This window comes from Paramisgurnus dabryanus, chromosome 24 (assembly GCF_030506205.2).
Source record: "Paramisgurnus dabryanus chromosome 24, PD_genome_1.1, whole genome shotgun sequence".
NCBI classification, from domain to species: domain Eukaryota; kingdom Metazoa; phylum Chordata; class Actinopteri; order Cypriniformes; family Cobitidae; genus Paramisgurnus; species Paramisgurnus dabryanus.
The window spans coordinates 8,357,895-8,385,143 of record NC_133360.1 but is presented as its reverse complement, the minus strand read 5'-3'; the positions used below and the strand labels follow the sequence as shown (position 1 = coordinate 8,385,143).

The following is a 27,249-nucleotide window of genomic DNA, read 5'->3' as shown; positions in this document are numbered from 1 at the left end:
ATAAAACTGTAGGTTACTTTACGTGTAAATGCCTTGTATTTTTATTTTATATATTTTATCTGTATAAATTGACTGTATTTATTTTAAAAATTCTGCCGTTAATGTTTAATGTTTACGCGTTTACCGTATAGTGTTTAAAGTTATCTGTATACACCTACTGCGTGAGAGTAATAAAATTTTAATTTCTTTGTATTTGCTGCACAAGTGGCAGAATTGACAATAAAACTTGAACTTACATTTCCACAGAAATCGCACACAACAGCTCAAATTATAAATTATTATAATCATTATAGATGACACTTAAAGGTGCATTGTGTAGATTTTTGTGGCATCTAGTGGTGAGGTTGCGCATTGCGCATTTTGAAATGCATAGAGAAGCTACGTTAGCCGCCACCGGACAAACAAAAATGTCATCGTCGGAGACAACTTGTTAAAAAAGTTTGTCCGTTAAGGGCTTCTGTAGAAACATGGCGGCACAAAATGGCGACTTCCATGTAAGGGTATGTAGATAAAAACGTCTTATTCGAAGGGAAAAAAAAACATAACAGTCTTTATACACCCCTGATCATATAGTTTTGTATATTATTTTGCATTTCTGTCAAAAGATCCATCTCAAAAAATTACACACTGCACCTTTAACAATTATCTTTATACATATAATCAGGGTTTCCCGCAGAAAATTTGTTAGTTAAGGTGGTAGGGTTGTGCGGGTGGGCGGGGCCGAGGGCATGGCAATCAAAGGGGCAGGGCGTACGCGTCATGATGAAAATATTTTTATTTAAAACACTCAAATAAAACTCAATTTTGAAGAAACTATGACAGAAAATGAACACATACTAGATTATTAATGAATTAAATGTTTTATCAACTGGCTAGTTATGCTCCAGACAGTGACGGACCATGTCTTTCTCTCATGTCGGTCATTTGGCACGCGTGCCCGCTAATGGTGTGAACCGCGTTTACGCTATTCTCCGAGATGCACTTGACGGCTTTTTGCGCAGCTAATTTTTTTTGGACAAACTAGTTAAGGTGGTAGGGTTTCCCAGCTTAGGTGGGCCGCCCGAACTGAAAAGTGCTGCGGGAAACCCTGATATAATCATTATAATAAATCATTACATACCCTTGTGAATCGAGTTAAGGTACAGACAATGACGTTTTATATATTTATGTACTCAAAATGATTTTTGTTCACTTTTACCGAAAAAAGTTACAGACTGCAGCTTTATGCTTACATAATGAATATAATGATTAATAACATTTTACTGTGCAAATAGCAATAACAAAATGTGAAGATGAACTGTGCCATGTACGAGAAAAATCTGTGTGGGTGCCGATACTGCCGAGCGAGGAGTTGTTACCATGACAACAGTCGGCCAAGAGGTCGCCAGGGTAACAAGTCTTGGCAGAGATGCACCTGAATGCCATCTGTCTAAAAAAAACCAAGATTAAGATTTCTGAATGGCACCCCCCTCCAATGTTATAATGTGGACTGCTTATGTGTATTCGTGTGTGTGTGTTTGGTTATAGCCTGCAGTAGCAGCTGTAATGGGTTGTCACGGTTACCCGTCAAATCCAATAAGAACGCAGACGAAATCCAGAACCCAGGCGGCCTGTAACGCAATTTGTGCAATTTTGTGGAAATCATAAATGGGGTTTAAATGGAATATGACCCTTTCTCTCTCACTACAGTTACTGTAAACAGCTCACACACACGCACGCACACACATCCCTTTTACAGTGCCTGTCAACATGAATCAGTATTAACTCTATGAACAATCCCAAATGCAGTCATTTTGGCGCTCTGCTTCTGTGCATCCATAAATAAATGCAGTTAAAAGACGTATGGTGTTTACATGCAGCACAACACCTTACTAACACATAGCAAAATAAGATTTAATTGTGATTTAAGATTTAAAGACGTCCACAAACACACCCGGCGCCAGGGGAGTAATTTCTAATCAAAATGAGCAATAACAACCCCCCAAATGTTTGAAGCAAACCTATGCCAATGCCCACCTCCCTTTCTAAAAACATTTGTGAATGTGATGCAGCAGGACCCGGAAATGCTGAAGAGGCAAATTACAAGGCGAGCAGGTGGCGTCAGAAAGATGCCATCAGTAATTATCAGGAAAAGGGAGTATGTGTGTGTGTGTGAGCGAGAGAGAGAGAGAGAGAAAGAGAGAGAGTTAATAAGGGTAGTTGTGGAAAAATAAATGTGCCAAAAACAGAAACTCAGCAAATTGCAAAAAATTTCCAAACAATCCTTCACACACGCTGGCAACCCTAATCCTATCCAACACTTCATTTATTCATTTATTACATGGGCTTGTTCTGCTAACTGCGTTTTGTTCAAGTGACTATTTGTTTTATTTATATATTCTTACTAATAAATAAATTATAGCAAACTTCACACAGGAAAGCCATCTGACCCAGCCGGGGTTCAAAGACACGGAGATATCTTTGCAGCATGAGATGGTGTGTTGACATGCATGAAGATTATTTCGCTACGGAAAGGATGGTTCCTCTTTTTGTACCGTGGAAGGAAGTGGTCAGTCAGAAACGCTGTATAATTTGCTGAGGTCATTTTCACACCTTCAGGGACCCTAAAGCTCTCTTCCCATGAGTCCGGCCCAAAACATGACTTGTCGAAGCCTTGTTGGGACATGGTGGCCATCCACAACTCCATCCATCTGGACCATCCAGGGTTGCACGGCACTCATCTCAGTTTTCCTTCAAACCCACCCCAAAGCCCACCTTGGTTACCACTTTCTCACCCAACACTCGGACTGTGAGTTTTGTACACCCCATTCTTAAAATCAAAATTGGGCAGTGATGTCACAGAGGAACTATTTTTGGTTCAAAAAACATTTCTTTCTTGCCATCTCATAGTCAGCAGGCATACGATTAATAATTCAACGGCATAAACATTACAATGAAATATTACATTGCAAAGAATTGCTGTCTGAAGAGGTGAGAGCTAAAGATAAGCAATACTGTCAAATTACGACACTTGGCTTGCCTGGTCTACCTCACGCATATATTTAGTTAACAATATTCCTGTCTGTATCTCTCCAGCAAGTAAGTACAGCTCGCATTGAGGAAGATTTGTTTGCATTTATATCTAGAAAAGGCTACAGACGAGATCCATATCATCGCAAAAATAATTTGCATGAGAGGAAGTTGGTTAGCTTGGTTAAAGCTCTCGTGCAACTCTGTGTTTGTACGGTCGGTTTCACAAGCTGATTCTAGTAAAACCTCAAGCGAGTGTTGGAAAAAGCGTAGTCTCATGCCAACTTTGGTTTCCGAGGTGTCTCGAACCTTCTCCCGGACATGTACACGCACTCATAAACACCAAGTTTGGACTTTCCCCTACAAAGTGACGTAATCAATCCTAAAATCTTAAAAAAAGAAACCGATCATTCTTGCGAAGCCGACCTAGTTTTCTCTTTCAAGCTCGTCCAGGTTCGTTTCTTACATGGATCGTTTGTCAAGAACAGGAACTGAATTGTTCGACAATAATGCCGTACAGGGGGCGACTTCCTCTTTTGGTCTTGTGGTGTGTTGGTGATTCACTCATGTGATACGTGTGGGAAGCGTTAAGAACAAAACCACCTTCGGCCACCCTCCTGCTCGTAACAAAGGACGTTTACCGATAAAGTAAAGGAGGTCATGTCATATAGATAATAAGCGCGGTACAAAGGTTAACAATGGGCGAAGTACTGTTGGTCAGCTGTCATGCACCGTGCAATGAGATACGGTGATGCATTGTGGGAAGGGACAAACTTAGTCTTTTTGGGGAAGTGGTTTTAAATTACATCCATTTCTTTGTATTGAGTAAAAGTCTGGCTGCTTTCAACGCTTGTGTTTTACAGAAATTGAAATATTTCAACATTGAAACTGCTCATATCCGTCATTGGTCTGTCTTTCCGCTAGATCACATAGCATTGACAGGTCTCACGAGACTCATGCCCTAAGGGAAGTACAGTAGTTGGCATCTCTACATGCCGGTAATTCCTAAAATGTCTTTGCTTCACACCTTAAAACTTCAAACAGGATTGAAGTCTGGTATCAAACTGGTTCCGCTCGAAAACCTGCGAGTTTTATGAGAATGTCAAAGTCTGTCGAAAAACAAAAGAGCCATTCAGCCCTGGCCACCCCAAACCCCAGGAACCCTGATGTGATTGGGATAAAGTTTCCGAATGTTTAAAGGGTAAGACGCACATGCAACAAAAGGCCCCTCTCACGAAAACTTACGAAACATGGTGTTGAACTGTTGGGGGTTCAAGTTCCACTTGCCCCATGGAGTCTTGTGGCCTTTAGACTGAGCGTAGTGGGCATGGTTAAACTCCGGTTCGGTCCCGAAGGAGTCTAGGACCCTGAGCATACACCTAAAACAGATGGGAACACGAACAAGTTAGTTGACATCTGGACAACATGAATAAGAAGAAAACAGCTCGGAGAGAAATGCAATTTGGACGGTGTGCTTGTTTAGCGTATTTGTGAAGATTTACGTAAACAGTGAAGTCGTAAAAGCTTCGCATTATGAGTTCATAGACATTGTTTAGACATATTGAGAACGATGAGGTTGTGGCAGAAGTACAAATTGTGTTTGTCGCTTAAGGGGATGAAAAAATAACGTGCACTGACTTGTTTCTTAATCTTTCATCTACTTAGTGGTTGTAGATTTGAACTCAGATTTCCTAAATCTTTTCCAAAGTCGAATTAAACTGTTGGACTGCATATGTCAGATTGTATACACAGATGTCGTAAATTAAAACAAAGCAAGACCTTTAAAAACAGTAGCTGCAACAAAAACTACACAGTTTGAAAAGAAAAGTGATAAATCGGCAACTACTTTCTGAATCTTTTCTGGATTAAACTGTTGGATTGTGTGTCACATTGCATACGGAGGTCGTAAAAAGAAGTGATAAATCAAAAGCAAAAGCAATTGAATAAAAACAAAACTTGAACTACACTCAAAAAATAATTTCAAGAAAACATTTTCTTAGTTAGGGGTCAAGCCCCGAAGGGGCGTAGAACCCTATTGTTATTGTTAGTTTTCTTATTATTAGGGGTCAAGCCACGAAGTGGCGTAGACACCTATTGTTATTGTTAGTTTTCTTATTATTATTATTATTCTTCCTCTTCCGCCATTGAAGTCAATGGCAGCCCATAGAACCGTACGTAGGAAAATTGTGAATTTTGGCACACATGTAGAGGACAGTCTAAGAAGTTACTATAGCAACATTGGTGTGTCTGACTCAAACCCTCTAGCGCCACCAACAGTCCAAAAGTCCACTTATGTTCATGCTCATAACTTCTGACCCGTGACTCCTAGAAACTAAATTCTTGGTTCCTCTGAATCCTTTGCTCATGATGATTCAATTGCACACATTGATGTCATTTGTGTCATGCAAATCTTTCCGCCATTTTGAATTTTCCGTGAAACCTACTTTTTCGAACTCCTCCTAGAGCGTTCGTCCGATTTGCATGTCCTTTGGTATGTAGCATCTAGAGACACCCCAGACAAAAAGTTATCAAAAGCTTTTTGATAGACCAATGCGTTCTCGTATAAATTGACAACATATATGGCGGCGAGCACGCCAAAACGGACGTGAGGCCGTATCTTCGCAAAACTTTATTGTATCGACACGAAACTTGGTATATGTCATTACAGTCATGACCGGAAGGTGCCTGCAACGGTTCGTCGCAGCGCCACCTAGTGGTCACGAGATTCGAAAAATGCCTATTTTTGCTTATAACTACTTCAAACTTGAGTCTAAAATCATGAAGGTGGTCTTGTTAGATTCCTTGAGGCATGCCGAGTCAAACGATACCAAACGGTTTTCGGTCGGCCATTTTGGGTGTCGGACATTTTGAATTTTCTCATTAAGTTCAGTATTTCACAAACAGATTGGCGTATCGCTACGAAATTTGGCATGGTTCATCAGTGACATGTTCTGAGCGCACCTATAAATCTTTAGGACGGCACCACCTAGTGGTCAGGATATGTAAAAAAATTTTTTTTAAATCTTTATGTCATTTGATTAAATTGCCACTATGACATGAGACTTCACTCTATTGATTCCTTGGCTCATGCTGAGTCCGACTGTACCAAATATGTCTGAGTCAAACCTACTTCCTGTCGGCCATTTTGAATTATATTGAACACCTACTTTTTCGAACTCCTCCTAGAGCGCTTGTGTGATTGGCTTGATTTTTGGTGTGCATCATCTAGAGACACTCTAGACAAAAAGTTATCAAAAGATTTTCGTTAGACCTATCCGTTCTCGTATAACGCATCAAAGAATGCGAGGGCGAGCACGCCAAAATGTGTTTGAGCCTGTATCTTTGCAAAACTTTTGCGTATTAATATGAGACTTGGTATATGTCAAACAGTGATGACCTGAGGGTGCATGCACCATTTCGTCACACTGCCCCCTACTGGTCACGAGATATAAAAAATGTCTATTTTTGCTTATAACTACTGCAAATTTGAATGTAAAATTATGAGACTGGTCTTGTTAGATTTCGTGAGGCATAGCGAGTCAAACGATACCAAATGGTTTTTGGTCGGCCATTTTGTGTGTCGGCCATTTTGAATTTTTCTTTAAGTTCAAGTATTTCAGAAACGCAATTGCGTATTGTTATGAAACTTGGTATGGTTCATCAGCAACATGTTCTAGGAGGACTTGTAAACTTTCCGGTGCCCCCTAGTGGTCAAGAGATTTGAAGCTATATCTCTGTATCTCTTTATCGTATTTAAACCAAATTTGGTGGGGGTCATCACAATCAAGACCTGAGTCACAATTTATTTTTTTGGTCAGTGCCCCCTAGTGGTCAAGTCATTTAAAGCTATAACTCTACATCTCTTTATTGTATTTACACCAAATTTGGTGGGTGTCATCACAATCAAGACCTGAGTCACAATTTATTTTTTGGTCAGTGCCCCCTAGTGGTCAAGTCATTTAAGGCTATATCTCTGTATCGCTTTATTGTATTTACACTAAATTTGGTATGTGTCATCACAGTCATGACCTGAGGCACCATCTATTCTTTCGGCACAGTGCCACCTAGTGGTCTCAAGATACGAAACAATTGTTTTTTTTCATTAAACTAATGCAAACTTAGATCTTAAATCATGACAGTCATCACGTATGAATCATTTTTTGCCATGTTTGGCTTGACCCCGGTATCGCTGCTTGCAGCTATATTTATTAGGGGTCAAGCCACGAAGTGGCGTAGACACCTATTGTTATTGTTAGTTTTCTTCTTATTAGGGGTCAAGCCCCGAAGGGGCGTAGAACCCTATTGTTATTGTTAGTTTTCTTATTATTATTATTATTATTATTATTATTATTATTATTTTTCTTCCTCGTTCTTCCGCCGAAAGTCAATGGCAGCCCATAGAACCGTACATAGGAAAGTTATGAATTTTGGCACACATGTAGAGGACAGTCTCAGAAGTTACTATAGCAACATTGGTGTGTCTGACTCAAACCCTCTAGCGCCACCAACAGTCCAAAAATCCACTTATGTTCATGCTCATAACTTCTGACCCATGAGGCCTAGAAACTAAATTCTTGTTTCCTCTGAATCCTTGGCTCATGATGATTCAAATGCACACATTGATGTCATTTGTGTCATAAACATCTTTCCGCCATTTTGAATTTTTCGTAAAACCTACTTTTTTGAACTCCTCCTAGACCGTTTGTCCGATTTGCATGTCCTTCGGTGTGTAGCATCTAGAGACACCCAAGACAAAAAGTTATCAAAAGCTTTTTGATAGACCAATGCGTTCTCATATAAATGACAACATATATGGCGGCGAGCACGCCAAAACGGACGTGAGGCTTTATCTTCGCAAAACTTTATTGTATCGACACTAAACTTGGTATATGTCATAACAGTCATGACCTGAGGGTGCCTGCAACGTTTCGTCACAGCACCACCTAGTGGTCACGAGATTCGAAAAATGCCTATTTTCGCTTATAACTACTTCAAACTTGAGTCTAAAATCATGAAGGTGGTCTTGTTAGATTCCTTGAGGCATGCCGAGTCAAACGATACCAAACCGTTTTCGGTCGGCCATTTTGTGTGTCGGCCATTTTGAAATTTCTCATTAAGTTCAGTATTTCACAAACAGAATGGGGTATCGCTACGAAATTTGGCATGGTTCATCAGTGACATGTTCTGAGCGCACCTATAAATCTTTAGGAAGGCGCCACCTAGTGGTCAGGATATGTAAAAAATATTTTTTAAATCTTTATGTCATTTGATTAAATTGCCACTATGACATAAGACTTCACTCTATTGATTCCTTGGCTCATGCTGAGTCCAACTGTACCAAATATGTCTGAGTCAAACCTACTTCCTGTCGGCCATTTTGAATTATATTGAACACCTACTTTTTCGAACTCCTCCTAGAGCGCTTGTGTGATTGGCTTGATATTTGGTATGCATCATCTAGAGATACTCTAGACAAGAAGTTATCAAAAGATTTTCGTTAGACCTATCCGTTCTCGTATAACGCATCAAAGAATGCGAGGGCGAGCACGCCAAAATGTGTTTGAGCCTGTATCTTCGCAAAACTTTTGCGTATTAATATGAGACTTGGTATATGTCATAACAGTGATGACCTGAGGGTGCATGCACCATTTCGTCACACTGCCCCCTACTGGTCACGAGATATAAAAAAATGTCTACTTTAGCTTATAACTACTGCAAATTTGAATGTAAAATTATGAGACTGGTCTTGTTAGATTTCGTGAGGCATGGCGAGTCAAACGATACAAAATGGTTTTTGGTCGACCATTTTGTGTGTCGGCCATTTTGAATTTTTCTTTAAGTTCAAGTATTTCAGAAACGCAATTGCGTATTGTTATGAAACTTGGTATGGTTCATCAGCAACATGTTCTGGGAGGACTTGTAAACTTTCCGGTGCCCCCTAGTGGTCAAGAGATTTGAAGCTATATCTCTGCATCTCTTTATCGTATTTAAACCAAATTTGGTGGGTGTCATCACAATCAAGACCTAAGTCACAATTTATTTTTTGGTCAGTGCCCCCTAGTGGTCAAGTCATTTAAGGCTATATCTCTGCATCTCTTTATTGTATTTACACCAAATTTGGTGGTGTCATCACAATCAAGACCTGAGTCACAATTTATTTTTTGGTCAGTGCCCTCTAGTGGTCAAGTCATTTAAGGCTATATATCTGTATCGCTTTATCGTATTTACAGTAAAATTGGTATGTGTCATCACAGTCATGACCTGAGGCACCATCTATTCTTTCGGCACAGTGCCACCTAGTGGTCTCAAGATACGAAACAATTGCTTTTTTTTCATAAAACTAATGCAAACTTAGATCTTAAATCATGACAGTCATCACGTATGAATCATTTTTTGCCATGTTTGGCTTGACCCCGGTATCGCTGCTTGCAGCTATATTTTCATCTGAAATCATTAGGTTTACCTAGGTTCTTCAGTCTGCTTATCCAAACTCAACTTTACACCCTTCTGTGCCCTTTTCGGCTTGACCCCGGTATTGCTGCTTGCAGCTATATTTAGGGGTCAAGCCCCGAAGGGGCGAAGACCCCTATTGTATTTGTTAGTTTTCTTATTATTATTATAATAATTATTCTGCTTCTTCTTCTTCTTCTTCTTCTTCTTCTTCCGCCATTGCGGTCTATGGCAGCCCATAGAACCGTACGTAGGAAAGTTATGAAATTTGGCACACTGATAAAGGACAGTCCAATGTGTCCCCACAGCAAATTTGGAGTCTCTATCTCTAACCCGCTAGCGCCACCAACAGTCCAAAGTTGAACTTATGTTTTTGCTTATAACTTCTGATCCGTAAGTCCTAGAAACAAAATTCTTGTTTCCTCTGATTCCTTGGCTCAAGACGATTCGATTGGACCCTATGCCGTCATTTTCCGTCATTAAAATTTTTCCGCCATTTTGAATTATTCGTAAAACCTACTTTTGCGAACTCGTCCTAGAGTTTTTACCCGATTGCCGCGAAAATTGGTATGTAGCATCTAGAGACCCTCACGGCAAAAAGTTATTAAAAGAATTTTAATAAACCAATCCGTTGTCGTATAGCGTGTCAACAAATTTTACTTAGAGCGCAAAAAAACGGATTTGAGGCTGTATCTTCGCCAAACTTAAGCCTATTGACACGATACTTGGTACTTGTGATGCCAGTCAGGAACTAAGGGTGCATGCAGAGTTTCGTCACAGCGCCACCTAGTGGTCAGACTTATGCTTTAAACGCCTATAACTTTGGCTCCGATTGACGTATTTTCACGGGACTTGTTTCTTTGGAGTTCTGAATAGTTGCCGAGTCCAACGATACCAAACATGCCAGATTTCGCCTTACGGTTAACCCTGCGCAGCAAAAGAGCACTTAAAAAACACGCGCGAATATCTCGGCGAGCGTTATTCCGATCGACTCGAAAACACCATAGGAAGAATATTGCGTTACCTTCTGAACAAAAAGTTCTATTGGCGTTATATTAAAATTTTTATCAGAAATGGCCGAAAAATGCAAAAAACGAAAAATTACCTTGAAATTTTGTATTTTTACACATAAATGGTTATAACTTCGCAACGAAAAGAGATTTTTTCACCAGATTTGATACACTGATGTATGAGCAGAGTCCGAGGCCACACAAAAAAAATGGTATACCTGCACCAGTAGGTGGCCCTATAATTGAACAAAACCTTTGAAATCAAGCCACCCTATGGTCATACAACTGTTTCTTCACTAAACTAAAGTGTATAGTCATAAAACTAGCTAGATGTAACACAGTTGACCTGAGATTACATGCACAACTTTGTCATTGCGCCACCTAGTGGTTTTGAGAGAGAAATATGGTATTTTTGCCTAAAACTACTCCAACAGTACATCTAAAATCTTGGGTCATCATGTATTATTCCTTTCATGGCTTGGAGATCATTGGTGCATGCCAATTAATTCCTTAGCAACCAATAAGGATACCTTATCAATCCATTTTACAAGAGCTATATCTCTGCATATCTCTGACTCATTAACACCACTGTAACATTTTGTGAGTTATATTAAAATTTTCATCAGAAATGGCCGAAAATTGCAAAAAACAAAAAATTACCTTTACATTTTGTGTTTTTAACACAAAAATGGTTATAACTTCGCAACGAAAAGAGATTTTTTCACCATATTTGATACGCTGATGTATGAGCAGAGTCTGAGGCCACACAAAAAAATTGGTATGCCTGAACCACTAGGTGGCCCTATAATTGAACATAATCGTTCATATCAAGCAAGCCCTATGGTCATACAACTATTTCTTTACTGAACTAAAGTGTATAGTCATGAAACTAGCTAGATGTAATGCAGTCATGACCTGAGGTTGCATGCACGATTCTGTCATAGTGCCACCTAGTGGTTTGGAGATAGAAAATAGCTATATTTGCCTAAAACTACTGCAACAACACCTCTAAAACCATGAGTCATCATGGATTCTTCATTTCATATGGCTTGGACTATAATCACTGGTGGATGTGAATTTACTCTCTAGCAACCAATGAGAATACCTTATCAACCGTTTTTGAAAGAGCTTTGTCTTGGCATCAGAACATCGTAGAGACATGGGGATGGTCTCTTTTGACTGATTTTACTTGTTGTAACATGTTGTGACATGTTGTGTTTTATGCCACTGCAAACATCACTCACATGTCCTCCAGTGCTCTAATGTTCCATGATTGTTAATAACAGAAGGACGATTGCAGTAGACAAGAACATAGATTATTTTTGTTGATTACTTTTGCGTTTTTTTCATTTGAAATCATGAGGTTTACATAGGTTCTTTAGTATTCTTATTCAAACTCAACTTTACACCCTTCTGTGCCCTTTTCGGCTTGACCCCGGTATTGCTGCTTGCAGCTATATTTATATATTATTCTTCTTCTTGTTCTTCCGCCATTGAAGTCAATGGCAGCCCATAGAACCGTACATAGGAAAGTTATGAAATTTGGCACACTGATAAAGGACAGTCCAATGTGTCCCCACAGCAAATTTGGAGTCTCTATCTCTAACCCGCTAGCGCCACCAACAGTCCAAAGTTGAACTTATGTTTTTGCTTATAACTTCTGATCCGTAAGTCCTAGAAACGAAATTCTTGTTTCCTCTGATTCCTTGGCTCAAGACGATTCGATTGGACCCTATGACGTCATTTTCCGTCATGAAAATTTTTCCGCCATTTTGAATTATTCGTAAAACCTACTTTTGCGAACTCGTCCTAGAGTTTTTACCCGATTGTCGCGAAATTTGGTATGTGGCATCTAGAGACCCTCACGGCAAAAAGTTATCAAAAGAATTTCGATAAACCAATCCGTTGTCGTATAGCGCGTTAACAAATTTTACGTAGAGCGCAAAAAAACAGATTTTAGGCTGTATCTTCGTCAAACTTAGGCCTATTGACACGACACTTGGTACTTGTGATGCCAGTCAGGAACTGAGTGTGCATGCACAGTTTCGTCGCAGCGCCACCTAGTGGCCAGACAGATGTTTTTTACACCTATAACTTTGGCTGTGATCAACGTATTTTGACGGGACTTGATTTTTAGGAGTCCTGAATAGTCGCCGAGTCCAACGATACCAAACATGCCAGATTTCGCCTTACGGTTAGCCCTGCGCAGCAAAACCGCACTTAAAAAACACGCGCGAATATCTCCGCGAGCGTAATTCTGATCGACTCGAAAACATTATAGGAAGAATATTGCATTACCTTCTGAACAAAAAGTTCTATTGGCACTATATTAAAATTTTTATCAGAAATGGCCGAAAATTGCAAAAAACGAAAAATTACCTTTAAATTTTGTGTTTTTACACATAAATGGTTATAACTTCGTAACGCAAAGAGATTTATTCACCATATTTGATACGCTGATGTACGACCACAGTCTGAGGCTACACAAAAAAAATTGTTTGGTTGCACCACTAGTTGGCCTTATAATTGAACAAAACCTTTGAAATCAAGCCACCCTATGGTCATACAACTGTTTCTTCACTAAACTAAAGTGTATAGTCATAAAACTAGCTAGATGTAACACATTTATGACCTGAGGTTGCATGCACGAATTTTGTCATTGCGCCACCTACTGGTTTTGAGATAGAATATGGCATTTTTTGCCTAAAACTACTGCAACAACACATCTAAAACCATGAGTCATCATGGATTATTCCTTTCATGGCTTTGACTATAATCACTAGAGGATGTCCAATTACTCTCTAGCAACCAATGAGAATACGTTATCAACTGTTTTTGCAAGAGCTTTTTCTCTGTATCAGAACATCACAGAGACATGGGGATGGTCTCTTTTGACTCTTTTAACTTGTTGTAACATGTTGTGACCCATGTTTGCCCACTGTAAGCATCACATACATGTCCTTCAGTGCTCTAATGTTCCATGATTGTCAATAACCGAAGGACAGTTGCAGTAGACAAGAATATAGATTATTTTTGTTGATTACCTTTGCGTTTTTTCATCTGAAATCATTAGGTTTACCTAGATTCTTCGGTCTGCTTATCCAAACGCAACTTTACATCCTTCTGTGCCCTTTTCGGCTTGACCCCGGTATTGCTGCTTGCAGCTATATTTATTATTATTCTTCCTCTTCCGCCATTGAAGTCAATGGCAACCCATAGAACCGTACGTAGGAAAGTTGTGAATTTTGGCACACATGTAGAGGACAGTCTAAGAAGTTACTATAGCAACATTGGTGTGTCTGACTCAAACCCTGTAGCGCCACCAACAGTCCAAAAATCCACTTATGTTCATGCTTATAACTTCTGACCCGTGAGTCATAGACACTAAATTCTTGTTTCCTCTGAATCCTTTGCTCATGATGATTCAATTGCACACATTGATGTCAATTCTGTCATGCACATCTTTCCGCCATTTTGAATTTCCCGTAAAACCTACTTTTTCGAACTCCTCTTAGAGCGTTTGTCCGATTTGCATGTCCTTTGGTATATAGCATCTAGAGACACCCATGACAAAAAGTTATCAAAAGCTTTTTGATAGACCAATGCGTTCTCGTATACCGTGACAACATGTACGGCGGCGAGCACGCCAAAACAGATGTGAGGCCGTATCTTCGCAAAACTTATGTGTATCGACACGAAACTTGGTATATGTCATTACAGTCATGACCTGAGGGTGCCTGCAACGTTTCGTCACAGCGCCACCTAGTGGTCACGAGATTCGAAAAATGCCTATTTTCGCTTATAACTACTTCAAACTTGTGTCTAAAATCATGAAGGTGGTCTTGTTAGATTCCTTGAGGCATGCCGAGTCAAACGATACCAAACGGTTTTCGGTCGGCCATTTTGGGTGTCGGCCATTTAGAATTTTCTCATTAAGTTCAGTATTTCACAAACAGAATGGCGTATCGCTACAAAATTTGGCATGGTTCATCAGTGACATGTTCTGAGCGCACCTATAAATCTTAAAGACGGCGCCACCTAGTGGTCAGGATATGTAAAAAAAAAATTTAAAATTCTTATGTCATTTGATTAAATTGCCACTATGACATAAGACTTCACTCTATTGATTCCTTGGCTCATGCTGAGTCCGACTGTACCAAATATGTCTGAGTCAAACCTACTTCCTGTCGGCCATTTTGAATTATATTGAACACCTACTTTTTCGAACTCCTCCTAGAGCGCTTGTGTGATTGGCTTGATTTTTGGTGTGCATCATCTAGAGACACTCTAGACAAAAAGTTATCAAAAGATTTTCGTTAGACTTATCCGTTCTCGTATAACGCATCAAAGAATGCGAGGGCGAGCACGCCAAAATGTGTTTGAGCCTGTATCTTCGCAAAACTTTTGCGTATTAATATGAGACTTGGTATATGTCATAACAGTGATGACCTGAGGGTGCATGCACCATTTCGTCACACTGCCTCCTGCTGGTCACGAGATATAAAAAATGTCTATTTTTGCTTATAACTACTGCAAATTTGAATGTAAAATTATGAGACTGGTCTTGTTAGATTTCGTGAGGCATGGCGAGTCAAACGATACCAAATGTTTTTTGGTCGGCCATTTTGTGTGTCGGCCATTTTGAATTTTTCTTTAAGTTCAAGTATTTCAGAAACGCAATTGCGTATTGTTATGAAACTTGGTATGGTTCATCAGCAACATGTTCTGGGAGGACTTGTAAACTTCCCGGCGCCCCCTAGTGGTCAAGAGATTTGAAGCTATATCTCTGCATCTCTTTATCGTATTAACACCAAATTTGGTGGGTGTCATCACAATCAAGACCTGAGTCACAATTTATTTTTTGGTCAGTGCCCCCTAGTGGTCAAGTCATTTAAGGCTATATCTCTGCATCTCTTTATTGTATTCACACCAAATTTGGTGGGTGTCATCACAATCAAGACCTGAGTCACAATACATTTTTTGGTCAGTGCCCCCTAGTGGTCAAGTCATTTAAGGCTATATCTCCTTATCGCTTTATTGTATTTACACTAAATTTGGTATGTGTCATCACAGTCATGACCTGAGTCACCATCTATTCTTTCAGCACAGTGCCAACTAGTGGTCTCAAGATACAAAAAAATTGCTTTTTTTCATAAAACTAATGGAAACTTAGATGTTAAATCATGACAGTCATCACGTATGAATCATTTTTTGCCATGTTTGGCTTGACCCCGGTATCGCTGCTTGCAGCTATTTAGGGGTCAAGCCCCGAAGGGGCGTAGAACCCTATTGTTATTGTTAGTTTTCTTATTATTATTAGGGGTCAAGCCACGAAGTGGCGTAGACACCTATTGTTATTGTTAGTTTTCTTATTATTATTCATCCTAGTTCTTCCGCCATTGAAGTCAATGGCAGCCCATAGAACCGTACGTAGGAAAGTTATGTAATTTGGCACACATGTAGAGGACAGTCTTAGAAGTTACTATAGCAACATTGGTGTGTCTAACTCAAACCCTCTAGCGCCACCAACAGTCCAAAAATCCACTTATGTTCATGCTCATAACTTCTGACCCGTGAGTCCTAGACACTAAATTCTTGTTTCCTCTGAATCCTTGGCTCATGATGATTCAATTGCACACATTGATGTCATTTGTGTCATGCACATCTTTCCGCCATTTTGAATTTTCCGTAAAACCTACTTTTTCGAACTCCTCCTAGAGCGTTCGTCCGATTTGCATGTCCTTTGGTATGTAGCATCTAGAGACACCCCAGACAAAAAGTTATCAAAAGCTTTTTGATAGACCAATGCGTTCTCGTATAAATTGACAACATATAAGGCGGCGAGCACGCCAAAACGGACGTGAGGCCGTATCTTCGCAAAACTTTATTGTATCGACACGAAACTTGGTATATGTCATAACAGTCATGACCTGAGGGTGCCTGCAATGTTTCGTCGCAGCGCCACCTAGTGGTCACGAGATTCGAAAAATGCCTATTTTTGCTTATAACTTCTTCAAACTTGAGTCTAAAATCATGAAGGTGGTCTTGTTAGATTCCTTGAGGCATGCCGAGTCAAACGATACCAAACGGTTTTCGGTCGGCCATTTTGGGTGTCGGCCATTTTGAATTTTCTCATTAAGTCCAGTATTTCACAAACAGATTGGCGTATCGCTACGAAATTTGGCATGGTTCATCAGTGACATGTACTGAGCGCACCTATAAATCTTTAGGACGGCGCCACCTAGTGGTCAGGATATGTAAAATAAATTTTTAAAATCTTTATATCATTTGATTAAATTGCCACTATGACATAAGACGTCACTCTATTGATTCCTTGGCTCATGCTGAGTCCGACTGTACCAAATATGTCAGAGTCAAACCTACTTCCTGTCGGCCATTTTGATTTATATTGAACAGCTACTTTTTCGAACTCCTCCTAGAGCGCTCGTGTGATTGACTTGATTTTTGGTATGCATCATCTAGAGACACTCTAGACAAAAAGTTATCAAAAGATTTTCGGTAGACCTATCCGTTGTCGTATAACGCATCAAAGAATGCGAGAGCGAGCACGCCAAAATGTGTTTGAGCCTGTATCTTCGCAAAACTTTTGCGTATTAATATGAGACTTGGTATATGTCATAACAGTGATGACCTGAGGGTGCATGCACCATTTCGTCACACTGCCCCCTACTGGTCATGAGATATTAAACATTTCTAATTTTGGTTATAACTACTGCAAACTTGAATGTAAAATTATGAGACTGGTCTTGTTAGATTTCGTGAGGCATGCCGAGTCAAACGATACCAAATGGTTTTTGGTCGGCCATTTTGTGTGTCGGCCATTTTTAATTTTTTCTTTAAGTTCAAGTATTTCAGAAACGCAATTGCGTATTGTTATGAAACTTGGTATGGTTCATCAGCAACATGTTCCTGGAGGACTTGTAAACTTTTCGGCGCCCCCTAGTGGTCAAGAGATTTGAAGCTATATCTCTGCATCTCTTTATCGTATTTACACCAAATTTGGTGGGTGTCATCACAATCAAGACCTGAGTCACAATTTATTGTTTGGTCAGTGCCCCCTAGTGGTCAAGTCATTTAAGGCTATATCTCTGCATCTCTTTGTCGTATTTACACCAAATTTGGTGAGTGTCATCACAATCATGACCTGAGTCACCATCTATTGTTTTGGTCAGTGCCCCCTAGTGGTCAAATAATTTAAGGCTATATCTCCGTATCGCTTTATCGTATTTACACTAAATTTGGTATGTGTCATCACAGTTATGACTTGAGGCACCATCTATTGTTTCGGCACAGCGCCACCTAGTGGTCTCAAGATACAAAAAATTGCTATTTTTTACTAAAAATAATGCAAACTTAGATCTTAAATCATGACAGTCATCACGTATGAATCATTTTTGGCCATGTTTGGCTTGACCCCGGTATCGCTGCTTGCAGCTATATTTATTATTATTATTATTCCTCTTCCGCCATTGAAGTCAATGGCAGCCCATAGAACCGTACATAGGAAAGTTATGAAATTTGGCACACATGTACAGGACAGTCTTAGAAGTTACTATAGCAAATTTGGTGTGTCCAACTCAAACTCTCTAGCGCCACCAACAGTCCAAAAGTCCACTTATGTTCATGCTCATAACTTCTGACCCGTGAGTCCTAGAAACTAAATTCTTGTTTTCTCTGAATCCTTGGCTCATGTTGATTCAATTGCACACATTGATGTCATTTGTGTCATGCACATCTTTCCGCCATTTTGAATTTTACGTAAAACCTACTTTTTCGAACTCCTCCTAGAGCGTTTGTCCGATTTGCATGTCCTTTGATATATAGCATCTAGAGACACCTCTGACAAAAAGTTATCAAAAGCTTTTTTATAGACCAATGCGTTCTCGTATAAATTAACAACATATATGGCGGCGAGCACGCCAAAACAGACGTGTGGCTGTATCTTCGCAACACTTTGGTGTATCGACACGAAACTTGGTATATGTCATTACAGTCATGAACTGAGGGTGCCTGCAACGTTTCGTCACAGCGCCACCTAGTGGTCACGAGATTCGAAAAATGCCTATTTTCGCTTATAACTACTACAAACTTTAGTCTAAAATCATGAAGTTGGTCTTGTTAGATTCCTTGAGGCATGCCGAGTCAAACGATACCAAACGGTTTTCAGTCGGCCATTTTGGGTGTCGGCCATTTTGAATTTTCTCATTAAGTTCAGTATTTCACAAAGAGAATGGCGTATCGCTACGAAATTTGGCATGGTTCATAAGTGACATGTTCTGAGCGCACCTATAAATCTTTAGGACGGCGCCACCTAGTGGTCAGGATATGTAAATAAATTGTTTAAAATCTTTATATCATTTGATTAAATTGCCACTATGACATAAGACTTCACTCTATTGATTCCTTGGCTCATGCTGAGTCCGACTGTACCAAATATGTCTGAGTCAAACCTACTTCCTGTCGGCCATTTTGAATTATATTGAACACCTACTTTTTCGAACTCCTCCTAGAGCGCTCGTGTGATTGGCTTGATTTTTGGTATGCATCATCTAGAGACACTCTAGACAAAAAGTTATCAAAAGCTTTTCGGTAGACCTATTTGTTGTCGTATAACGCATCAAAGAATGCGAGGGCGAGCACGCCAAAATGTGTTTGAGCCTGTATCTTCGCAAAACTTTTGTGTATTAATATGAGACTTGGTATATGTCATAACAGTGATGACCTGAGGGTGCATGCAGCATTTCGTCACACTGCCCCCTACTGGTCAAGAGATATAAAAAATGTCTATTTTTGCTTATAACTACTGCAAACTTGAATGTAAAATTATGAGAGTGGTCTTGTTAGATTTCGTGAGGCATGCCGAGTCAAACGATACCAAATGGTTTTGTGTGTCGGCCATTTTGAATTTTTCTTTAAGTTCAAGTATTTCAGAAACGCAATTACGTATTGTTATGAAACTTGGTATGGTTCATCAGCAACATGTTCTGGGAGGACTTGTAAACTTTCCGGTGCCCCCTAGTGGTCAAGAGATTTGAAGCTATATCTCTGCATCTCTTTATTGTATTTACACCAAATTTGGTGGGTGTCATCACAATCAAGACCTGAGTCACAATTTATTTTTTGGTCAGTGCCCCCTAGTGGTCAAGTTATTTAAGGCTATATCTCTGCATCTCTTTATTGTATTTACACCAAATTTGGTGGATGTCATCACAATCAAGACCTGAGTCACAATTTATTTTTTGGTCAGTGCCCCCTAGTGGTCAAGTCATTTAAGGCTATATCTCTGCATCTCTTTATTGTATTTACACCAAATTTGGTAGGTGTCATCACAATCAAGACCTGAGTCACAATTTATTATTTGGTCAGTGCCCCCTAGTGGTCAAGTCATTTAAGGCTATATCTCCGTATCGCTTTATTGTATTTACACCAAATTTGGTGGGTGTCATCACAATCAAGACCTGAGTCACAATTTATTGTTTGGTCAGTGCCCCCTAGTGGTCAAGTTATTTAAGGCTATATCTCTGCATCTCTTTATTGTATTTACACCAAATTTGGTGGATGTCATCACAATCAAGACCTGAGTCACACTTTATTTTTTGGTCAGTGCCCCCTAGTGGTCAAGTCATTTAAGGCTATATCTCTGCATCTCTTTATTGTATTTACACCAAATTTGGTAGGTGTCATCACAATCAAGACCTGAGTCACAATTTATTATTTGGTCAGTGCCCCCTAGTGGTCAAGTCATTTAAGGCTATATCTCCGTATCGCTTTATTGTATTTACACCAAATTTGGTGGGTGTCATCACAATCAAGACCTGAGTCACAATTTATTTTTTGGTCAGTGCCCCCTAGTGGTCAAGTTATTTAAGGCTATATCTCTGCATCTCTTTATTGTATTTACACCAAATTTGGTGGATGTCATCACAATCAAGACCTGAGTCACAATTTATTTTTTGGTCAGTGCCCCCTAGTGGTCAAGTCATTTAAGGCTATATCTCTGCATCTCTTTATTGTATTTACACCAAATTTGGTAGGTGTCATCACAATCAAGACCTGAGTCACAATTTATTATTTGGTCAGTGCCCCCTAGTGGTCAAGTCATTTAAGGCTATATCTCCGTATCGCTTTATTGTATTTACACTAAATTTGGTATGTGTCATCACAGTCATGACCTGAGGCACCATCTATTCTTTTGGCACAGTGCCACCTAGTGGTCTCAAGATACGAAACAATTGCTTTTTTTCTTAAACTAATGCAAACTTAGATCTTAAATCATGACAGTCATCACGTATGAATCATTTTTTGCCATGTTTGGCTTGACCCCGGTATCGCTGCTTGCAGCTATATTTAGGGGTCAAGCCCCGAAGGGGCGAAGACCCCTATTGTATTTGTTAGTTTTCTTATTATTATTATAATAATTATTCTGCTTCTTCTTCTTCTTCTTCTTCTTCTTCTTCCGCCATTGCGGTCTATGGCAGCCCATAGAACCGTACGTAGGAAAGTTATGAAATTTGGCACACTGATAAAGGACAGTCCAATGTGTCCCCACAGCAAATTTGGAGTCTCTATCTCTAACCCGCTAGCGCCACCAACAGTCCAAAGTTGAACTTATGTTTTTGCTTATAACTTCTGATCCGTAAGTCCTAGAAACAAAATTCTTGTTTCCTCTGATTCCTTGGCTCAAGACGATTCGATTGGACCCTATGCCGTCATTTTCCGTCATTAAAATTTTTCCGCCATTTTGAATTATTCGTAAAACCTACTTTTGCGAACTCGTCCTAGAGTTTTTACCCGATTGCCGCGAAAATTGGTATGTAGCATCTAGAGACCCTCACGGCAAAAAGTTATTAAAAGAATTTTAATAAACCAATCCGTTGTTGTATAGCGTGTCAACAAATTTTACTTAGAGCGCAAAAAAACTGATTTTAGGCTGTATCTTCGTCAAACTTAGGCCTATTGACACGACACTTGGTACTTGTGATGCCAGTCATAAACTGAGTGTGCATGCACAGTTTCGTCGCAGCACCACCTAGTGGCCAGACAGATGATTTATACATCTATAACTTTGGCTGCGATCAACGTATTTTGACGGGACTTGATTTTTAGGAGTCCTGAGTAGTCGCCGAGTCCAACGATACCAAACATGCCAGATTTCGCTTTACCGTTAGCCCTGCGCAGCAAAACAGCACTTAAAAAACACGCGCGAATATCTCCGCGAGCGTTATTCCGATCGACTCGAAAACACCATAGGAAGAATATTGCATTACCTTCTGAACAAAAAGTTCTATTGGCGTTATATTAAAATTTTCATCAGAAATGGCCGAAAATTGCAAAAAACGAAAAATTACCTTTAGATTTTGTGGTTTTTACACATAAATGGTTATAACTTCGCAACGAAAAGAGATTTTTTCACCAGATTTGATACGCTGATGTATGAGCAGAGTCTGAGGCCACACAAAAAAATTGGTATGCCTGAACCACTAGGTGGCCCTATAATTGAACAAAATATTTCATATCAAGCAAGCCCTATGGTCATACAACTATTTCTTTGCCGAACTAAAGTGTATAGTCATGAAACTAGCTAGATGTAACGCAGTCATGACCTGAGGTTGCATGCACGATTCTGTCATAGCGCCCCCTAGTGGTTTGGAGATAGAAAATAGCTATTTTTGCATAAATCTACTGCAACAGCACATCTAAAACCATGAGTCATCATGGATTATTCTTTTCATGGCTTTGACTATAATCACTGGTGGTTGCCAATTCACTCCCTAGCAATCAATGAGAATACCTTATCAACCGTTTTGCAAAAGCTATATCTCTGCATCAGAACATCGTATAAACATGAGGGTGATCTCTTTTGACTCATTAACAACACTGTAACATTTTGAGAGCTGAGAATTGCCACTGCAAGCACCACTCATTTTAACGTCAGTGTTCTGGTTATCAATGCTCGTCGAAAGAGAGGGAGAGATTTCACTAAATGAGAACACAGCTTTTTTGCTGATAACTGTTATATTGTTTTGTCTGAAATCAAGAGATTTTCCTAGACTCTTTAAACTGCTCATCCGAAGTCAACTTTACGTTCTGCTGTGCCCTTTTTGGCTTGACCCCGGTGATTGCTGCTTGCAGCTATATTTAGGGGTCAAGCCCCGAAGGGGCGAAGACCCCTATTGTATTTGTTAGTTTTCTTATTATTATTATAATAATTATTCTGCTTCTTCTTCTTCTTCTTCTTCTTCTTCTTCCGCCATTGCGGTCTATGGCAGCCCATAGAACCGTAAGTAGGAAAGTTATGAAATTTGGCACACTGATAAAGGACAGTCCAATGTGTCCCCACAGCAAATTTGGAGTCTCTATCTCTAACCCGCTAGCGCCACCAACAGTCCAAAGTTGAACTTATGTTTTTGCTTATAACTTCTGATCCGTAAGTCCTAGAAACGAAATTCTTGTTTCCTCTGATTCCTTGGCTCAAGACGATTCGATTGGACCCTATGACGTCATTTTCCGTCATGAAAATTTTTCCGCCATTTTGAATTATTCGTAAAACCTACTTTTTCGAACTCGTCCTAGAGCTTTTGTCCGATTGCCACGAAAATTGGTATGTAGCATCTAGAGACCCTCACGGCAAAAAGTTATTAAAAGAATTTTGATAAACCAATCCGTTGTCGTATAGCATGTCAACAAATTTTACGTATAGCGCAAAATAGCTGATTTTAGGCTGTATCTTCGTCAAACTTAGGCCTATTGACACGACACTTGGTACTTGTGATGCCAGTCATGAACTGAGTGTGCATGCACAGTTTCGTCGCAGCGCCACCTAGTGGCCAGACAGATGATTTATACACCTATAACTTTGGCTGCGATCAACGTATTTTGACGGGACTTGATTTTTAGGAGTCCTGAGTAGTCGCCGAGTCCAACGATACCAAACATTTCAGATTTCGCCTTACGGTTAGCCCTGCGCAGCAAAACAACACTTAAAAAACACGCACGAATATCTCCACGAGCGTTATTCCGATCGACTCGAAAACACCATAGGAAGAACATTGCATTACCTTCTGAACAAAAAGTTTTATTGGCGTTATATTAAAATTTTCATCAGAAATGGCCGAAAATTGCAAAAAACGAAAAATTACCTTTAGATTTTGTGGTTTTTACACTTAAATGGTTATAACTTCGCAACGAAAAGAGATTTTTTCACCAGATTTGATACGCTGATGTATGAGCAGAGTCTGAGGCCACACAAAAAAATTGATATGCCTGAACCACTAGGTGGCCCTATAATTGAACAAAATCTTTCATATCAAGCAAGCCCTATGGTCATACAACTATTTCTTCACTAAACTAAAGTGTATAGTCATGAAACTAGCTAGATGTAACACAGTTATGAACTGAGGTTGCATGCACAACTTTGTCATTGCGCCACCTAGTGGTTTTGAGATAGAAATATGGTATTTTTGCCTAAAACTACTCCAACAGTACATCTTAAATCTTAGGTCATCATGTATTATTCTTTCATGGCTTGGAGATCATTGGTGCATGCCAATTAACTCCTTAGCAACCAATTAGGATACCTTATCAACCCTTTTTACAAGAGCTATATCTCTGCATCAGAACATCGTAGAGACATGGGGGTGGTCTCTTTTGACTCATTAACACCACTGTAACATTTTGTGGGCTGAGAATTGCCATTGCAAGCACCACTCACATTTTCTTCAGTGTTCTAGTTGTCAATGCTCCTCGAGAAGAGAGGGAGAGATGACACTGAATGAAAACACAGCTTTTTGCTGATAACTGTTATATTATTTAGTCTGATGTCAAGAGATTTTCCCAGGTTCTTTAAACTGCTCATCCGAATTCAACTTTACTGTCTTATGTGCCCTTTTTGGCTTGACCCCGGCATTGCTGCTTGCAGCTATATTTAGGGTTTCGAGCACGAAGTGCTGAAAACCTATTGTATTTGTCTGTTTTATTATTAGGGTTTCGAGCACGAAGTGCTGAAAACCTATTGTATTTGTCTGTTTTATTATTATTATTATTATTATTATTATTATTATTATTATTTTTCCGCCATAAAACGCGTCGCCCAGCACAAACCGTAAGTCGTAGAAACTTGCCACTTGGTCAACTGGTTGTATATTAGCAGGCTACTCAGATACAGTGAATCAGCCAAATCGGCCCATAGGTGGCGCTATAGCAATGCCCGACGCGTTGGGGCTCATAACTCCTAAACCGGACATCCTACACTCAAGTGTTTGGTATCATTGTAATCCCTGGCTCCAAACTTAAAAAATGTATATCTCCGATTTCATTTCCGTCATGAAAAATTTTCCGCTATTTTCGATTTTGTCGAAAAAAATAAAAACGAACTAGTCCTAGGTTTTTCGCCCGATCGGAATCATTCCAGTGCTAAAATGTTCCTTGGAGTTTGAATATCAATAATTATCAAAAAAAAGTTGAACTTTCGACTCTAGGTCAACATGCCACGCCCACACGTCTGAATTGTGGGCAGGCACTAGAACATTATTGGCTATAACTGGGGACAGGAATGAAGTATCAACACGACACTTGGTACTTGTGATGAGAGTCATGGCCTGAGGTTTCATGCATCGTTTCGTCACAGCGCCACCTAGTGGTCATACGAATCGAATAATGCTTATAACTTAGGCTGAGTTTAACGTATTTTCATGCGACGTTTTTCCTTGGACTCCTGAATTGTTGCCGAGTCCAATGATACCAAGCATGCCAGGTTTTGCTTTACGGTTGGTTCTGCACAGGAAAATAGCACTTAAAAAACATGCGCGAATAACTCCGCGAGGGTTCATCCGATCGACTCGAAACAACCATAGGAAGAATATTGTATTACCTTCTGAACAAAAAGTTCTATTGGCATTATGTTAAAATTTCCATCAGAAATGGCCGAAAATTGCAAAAAACGAAAAATTTACTCCAAATTTTGTGTTTTTTACACATAAATGGTTATAACTCCGCAACGAAATGATTTTTTTTACCAGATTTGATACGCTGATGTCTGAGCAGAGTCTGCGGCAATACAAAAAAAATGGTATGCCTGCACCACTAGTTGGCCTCATAATTGAACAAAACCTTTGACGTTGAGCTAGCACAATGTTCATACAACAGTTTTTTTCACTAAACTTAAGTGTATAGCCATGATACTAGGTAGATGTAACACATTCATGACGTTGCATGCACAAGTTTTTCATAGCGCCACCTAGTGGTTATTTGTTATTTTGACTTAAAAATACTGCAACCTTATATCTAAAATCATGAGTCATCGTGGATTATGCCTTTCATGGCTTTGAGTATAATCATTGGTGGATTGCAATTCACTCCCTAGCAACCAATCAGAATACCCTAGCAACCATTTAGCAAGAGCTGTATCTTTGTATCAGAACATCGTAGAGATATGGGGTTCGGCTCGTTTGACTTTTTTACACTATTTTAACATTTTGTGACCCAAGTTTTGCCACTGTAAGCACCACAAACATTTCCTTCAGTGTTCTATTTGTCAATGCTTCGTGAGAAGAGAGGGAGACATTTCACTGAATGATAGCACCTTTTTTGCTAATGACTTTGAACAGGTGTGTGAGGTAGCTTATTTTTTATAATTTATTTTGTACAATTCAGCAAAACTACACAGGCATGCCCTTAAAGGTCTTAAGGTCCCAAATCGCTTGAACCCGACTCAATGGCCTTGTAATTCAACTAAACACGGCCATTTCTGAATTGTATTTTACGGTATAAATCTGAAAAACTAATTCTCGTTAACAAATTATCAGAATGACTTAACATTAAGGATGTGACATGTTTGTCCTATAGGTGCACCTGTGTGTAAGCTACATAGTCTGTCTGAACCGTTTCTGACCATCTCTTACGTTTTTCTGGATGCGATGTGGTGTATCAGCCTGGTCGACGACATCTGACATGTTGTATGTGCTTTAATGCTCGAAACCCGGTAAACGCTGCTTGCAGCTTTAATTAGGGTTTCGAGCACGAAGTGCTGAAAACCTATTGTATTTGTCTGTTTTATTATTATTATTATTATTATTATTATTATTATTATTATTATTATTTTTCCGCCATAAAACGCGTCGCCCAGCACAAACCGTAAGTCGGAGAAACTTGCCACTTGGTCAACTGGTTGTATATTAGCAGGCTACTCAGATACAGTGAATCAGCCAAATCGGCCCATAGGTGGCGCTATAGCAATGCCCGACGCGTTGGGGCTCATAACTCCTAAACCGGACATCCTACACTCAAGTGTTTGGTATCATTGTAATCCTTGGCTCCAAACTTAAAAAATGTATATCTCCGATTTCATTTCCGGTATGCAAATTTTTTCGCTAATTTGCATAATATGCATTTCAAGCCAAACTGAACTAGTCCTAGGTTTTTCGCCCGATCGGAATCGTTCCAACGCAGGAGAAATCTGTGGAGTGAGTAGGTAAATAATTATCGAACAGAATGTGTAATTTCGCTTCAGTGTCACTAAGGGGCGCCAAAATTCAATACCGGAAGTAGACTATCTCCAGGAAAATGGCTATAACTCGTGAACGGTTAGAGATATCTTAACGCGGTTTGGTACACATGTGTATCAGCTCACTCCGGGGTCACAGGAAAAAATACGCGGATTTTGGCCACTAGGTGGCGCTATAATAAGCTTGAGGGTCGAAAATGGCTATCACTACACAACCGTAAGCCCGATACACTTCATATTTGGTATGGTGTGTCTTTG

The 27,249-nt window shown here is 39.6% G+C and overlaps 1 protein-coding gene across 1 annotated transcript in view; it reads right to left on the bottom strand.

Moving 5' to 3' along the window:
• Window positions 1–27,249, bottom strand: part of mgat5 (alpha-1,6-mannosylglycoprotein 6-beta-N-acetylglucosaminyltransferase) — a 115,740-nt gene that overhangs the window by 16,649 nt on the left and 71,842 nt on the right. The window contains exon 10 of the mRNA XM_065244573.1: window positions 4,255–4,388. Within this exon, the coding sequence (XP_065100645.1) occupies window positions 4,255–4,388 (134 nt within the window). The remainder of the gene's footprint in view (window positions 1–4,254; window positions 4,389–27,249) is intronic.